The 4,586-nt window shown below is 33.4% G+C and overlaps 1 protein-coding gene across 2 annotated transcripts; it reads left to right on the top strand.

The window, feature by feature from the left end:
• Positions 1-677: 677 nt before the first annotated feature.
• On the top strand, positions 678-3,342 carry LOC107951069 (uncharacterized). Of its 2 annotated transcripts, XM_016885967.2 has the most exons (9): positions 678-1,052; positions 1,221-1,431; positions 1,553-1,605; positions 2,054-2,090; positions 2,186-2,251; positions 2,453-2,557; positions 2,652-2,802; positions 2,892-2,968; positions 3,061-3,342. In XM_016885967.2, the coding sequence occupies exons 1-9, from the start codon at positions 952-954 to the stop codon at positions 3,124-3,126; spliced, it is 867 nt and encodes a 288-aa protein (XP_016741456.1). In that variant the 5' UTR covers positions 678-951; the 3' UTR covers positions 3,127-3,342. The 2 variants fall into 2 exon arrangements, with proteins under 2 accessions (XP_016741456.1, XP_016741457.1); XM_016885968.2 differs by lacking the exon at positions 678-1,052 and having other exon boundaries at positions 1,288-1,431; positions 1,557-1,605.
• Positions 3,343-4,586: the final 1,244 nt, after the last annotated feature.

The following is a 4,586-nucleotide window of genomic DNA, read 5'->3' as shown; positions in this document are numbered from 1 at the left end:
TTAGATTTTTAGTTGATTTACGACTGCATAAAAAACTAAGATTTAATCAAACCGAGTAATTCGAGTTTTGATTATGAATCGAATTAAATTTTACAATTCGAATAATTCGAATATACAATTGGTGTAAATACAATACTTCTAAATATCGTACTAAATCATTATTAACTATACATCTAAAATTTATATAAAAAAAGAATATATAAAAACTTAGAAAATATAAAGAAAACCTACAAAACCCTAAACCTTAGAATCTACAAAACTCTAACCCTAACAAAAAGTACCAAAAGGAAAATGCTATCAGCGTTTTCCCCTAATCCGCTAAAAACATTTTTAATTGGAAGCTTTTTTGTTATTTTGACTTAATCCCATTATTTAATCTAATATTTTAAGAAAGAATCCGCGTTTTAAAGAAATTCAGGTTTCATTTATAATTTTTCCATAAAACGGTGTGCTTTGCTCTGTCTATTTGCTTATGATAGTTGAAATGTGACTGTGTATTTCAAAATTTCCACTCTCTCTTCCAAAAAAAAAAAAAAAGCAATTGACCTGCCAGGCAATTGGAGTCTTTAACTTAATGCCACATCAAGCCCCTTCCACGTGTCAAAATCTCGAGCCACAATTATTGTTTCACATAATTTCGTCTTATCCGCTCATTGGCAGTGGCCCACGGCTGCACACTGAACGCGTCGCCACTTTCTGTTCCTCCTTCAACACATTTTTTTAAAGTGATTCCTGTATAATTATATTTATAATATCATAGGTTGTGATTCCTTTTCACTTCAGTTTTCCTATTTTGATTTTTAAACTTCTAATTCCATTTCGTTATCCGTACTTCAAATATATATACTCCAAAGCAAGTCTTTCATTTCAGTTGGGATTTTCTTTTCTCTTTTTCCTCTTTCAAGTAAAGAAAGAAAATAGAAATTCTCCGGGAAAAAGAATCTAGCTACCATGTCAACCATTTCGATTTACAGAACAGAATTCTTGACTTTCTCTACCAATGGATCCAGACCCCGCCACAAATTTCAAAGACTTTCCCTTTCTCCATTTATGTGAGTTTTTTTCTCCTTATTCTCCAGGAAAAGTTAGCTTTTGAAGCTGGTTTATTTGCTTTTTTTCTTTTTTAATTAAAAGAACGAGTTTAGGGTTTTCATTTTTTTTTATGTTTCGGTATCGTACCTTTTTATAAATTTAATGACTTGTTTTGGATAATTGATTAGGAAAATGGATTCTAAATCAACCGAAAAGGTTCCAAAGGAAGAATCTTCTATAAAGCTGCAAACGTCTTCAATTCCTCAGCTTGAAAACCCGAGGCCGTCTAATCTAAGGTTTGACCGTCTGCAACCGTCGGATCAGGAGCTGAACCAAGATAGCAGATTGGAATTTGGAAAATTCGTTGCAAGAGAGGCCGTTCTTGATGAAGAATTATGGGTATACATACACGCCTTTCCTAAACCTGACCTTGTATTCTTTTTCTTCCCTTTCATTTTTTTTTATATTTTATCAAATGGACCCTTTTGGTGCTGATGATTTTGTTCTCATTTTGTGATAGACAGCGGCATGGCTTAGAGCTGAAACTCACTGGGAGGATCGACCAGGTGAAAGGTAGAGATTGGAATTTTTTAAATTATTCTTCTTTTATTTTCTTGAAGTGAACGAGCACCCATTTGTTTTTTGTTTTTTTGACTTATCTAAAGAAATGAATCATTGACATTGAGGCCTTATTTAGTACCTATTTATGGAATAGAGAGATAAAGACGCAGAAGATGTGGCTCGTTTATGCAAAAAAAAAAAAACAAAAATTTGACCTAATTTTAGAAATATGTAATTGGTGAATTGAATTGTTTCAAAGGTTTACTGTTGGAGGTCTATCTGGATTGAAAGAAGATAATTCTGTTAAGATGTTGACAATGGACTTTGGATTCAATTCTCACTCCTCTTAGTGAATGCAGCATTCATGAATTGATGCTTTTCTTTCCTGCTAAGGTGTTTGAGTGGATATCGCGATATGGGTAGTGGATACACCTGATTTTAGCTATTCCTAATTGTACAGATACGTTGATAACTTCAAAAGGAAATTTGCTGAGCAGGTAGGAGAGAATGACTCTGCTTCTCGTAGTTGCTCATAAATCATACATATGGAAATTGGTTAAATATATGCTTAAAAAGTTTGCTTACCTTGTAGGAGTTCAATGCCATAAAAAGGCGATACAGTGGGCAACATGGGCAGACATATACATGTGTTGTCACGGTATGATGTTTTTACAGCACATCTCTTTTTCCAGATTCTTATTCCTTTTCATGTGTTTGTTATCCCTTTTGGGTGGGGAATTACATTAATTTATAGCTTCAGCTTCTCTGTTTTTCTTCATTACTGGGATATTACATACAGTTCATGTGTTGTTTTCTTTAGATGAAGAGTCCTAACAATGCTTTGAAATCAAATTATCAGGTCAGGAAGGAGGAGAGAAATGTCAAGCGCACGGTGCTGAAAAGTGTGGTCGGAACCCTTGATTTCAGCATTCGGCATTTGTTGCATGGAGAGTCTTTTCCCGGGGTACAGTGCACATTCTTTTTATATTTACTATTCCTTCATTGATCTAAATAAATAGGTTATATGTTAAGATAATTGTGAACCTAACCTCTTGCAGGAACGTGAAAAGCATCTGTTCTGCAGCATCAGCAGAACTAACCTGAATAGATATATTTATGTTTCCAACCTATGTGTAGCAAAATCAGCCCGTCGACAAAGCATTGCTAGCAATATGTTGTATTTTGTTATTGAATCAGCGAGATCAGAAGGTAAAATCACTAGCTTGTCCTTTAGAATCACATAATCTGATCCAAATCAGTGGGAAAACTCTCCTTCTAAGTTGGTCATTTGGTTGCAGGTGTGGAACTGGTTTATGTGCATGTTCATAGAAACAATGAACCTGCTCTTGAACTGTACCAAAAGATTGGTTTTGAGGTAATACCATTTTATCCACTCTTTTATTACATTTTGTGCTCCTGTCAGTTTCCACATGGGGCTGATATGTACTTTTTTGAATTCCTCGTCAGATGGTTGAAATGGCAAGCTCTCAGTTGTTAAAACAGCAGATGTACTTGCTTTGTTATAAGACATAAAATTCCTGTTGAAACACAAACCCAGGGGTTCCTTCTTTTTCTTTTTTTGAATGAAAAAAGGAAACCCTTGCAGCTTTTGTAACCTTTAAGAAGATTATGAACGATTGAGAATGGGGAAGGATTAGGCCCCAAAAATGTAATCTCCTCCTTCTAAGGGGACTTTGTGTGTGTTGATTTCCAAATCGAAAATTGTAAATGCTCTGGGATTATTTTTCATGCTTATTCTTTGATATTAAAAATACAGTGAAATTATGTATGGTTATAAATTACCAGGAAATACATCATTCGTTTTTGGCAATATGGATATGGTTCTAGTTCTGATTCAGATTCATTCTACACTCGTCAACATAAAGACTTAAAATTTATTTTGTATATTGAAGTTGCAACAATTGAAAGGAAAAAGAAAATCTATTAACATCAATTGAAACAATTTGATAATCTATGGTAAGATTAATATACGGTAAGATTTCTTGTTGCACGATTGATAATCTATGTTGACCTCACCTACCCACATCAATTCCTAACTTTGTTTCGTGTGCCAGCAACTTCCATTTGTCTATTAACTCAAAAATGGATTTGAACGATAGGAATAGCAAGTTGATGATTAGTTTGAGTAATGACTCTGTAATCTGTATTTTCTGCTTGTAAGGGCGCTGAATTGGTTCAACATATTAATTTGTGTATATTTGTATAAGTTTGACAACTGTATGAGCTACCACTTGATCATTACATTTTGTTTTTTTGAAATTATTTGAACATTCTATGAAAATGTTCTATTGTATTTCATCCAATGCCAGCCTTATTTTGCTCACACCCACCTATTAACATCAATTCTGGATTAATGGGAGGAAATGTGTTAAAAGAAAATTCAAGATTTCTTTTTTATACAAGAAGTGAAGCTTTTATTTGTTTATTTAATATATTAAGGGTAGATTTGGATGGGTGGTGGGATGCGTTGCAGTGCATTTAGCTTATTTTTTGTCTCACACTACAATATAATACATTTAGCTTATTTTTTGTCTTACACTACAATATTATTATAGTATCTAATCTCACCACCACCGCTATTTTTATACTAATCACAGGTAAACGCGTTGCCCATCCAAACCCACCCTAAAATAATGTCAACTCCTATTTTTCAACTCAACTTAAAATACTGCAAATAATGAAGGCAATTCAATCTTTTCTCTTTCCTTAGAAATCATTGGTTATGAAATTCAGTATCAAGTCCCTTTTTTAGAAGAATATAAGCTTAAATCAAATTATTAAACAAGCATCTCATTCTTTCCCTTCAATATAAACATTATCACAATGAAAAAGATATTTTATATAAGTGGACAGATAAGGATTATCTCTAGATTAAATTTATGATTCAATCTAGTTCAATCATGGATTGATGTCTGTGGTTGGGAGTTCGACCCTCACTTACGGAAATGAAACACATTTCATGGTTAGCCATT

Source organism: Gossypium hirsutum, chromosome A06, assembly GCF_007990345.1.
Source record: "Gossypium hirsutum isolate 1008001.06 chromosome A06, Gossypium_hirsutum_v2.1, whole genome shotgun sequence".
Lineage (NCBI taxonomy): Eukaryota > Viridiplantae > Streptophyta > Magnoliopsida > Malvales > Malvaceae > Gossypium > Gossypium hirsutum.
The sequence above is the reverse complement of the archived record's forward strand: the minus strand, read 5'-3'. Positions and strand labels throughout refer to the sequence as shown.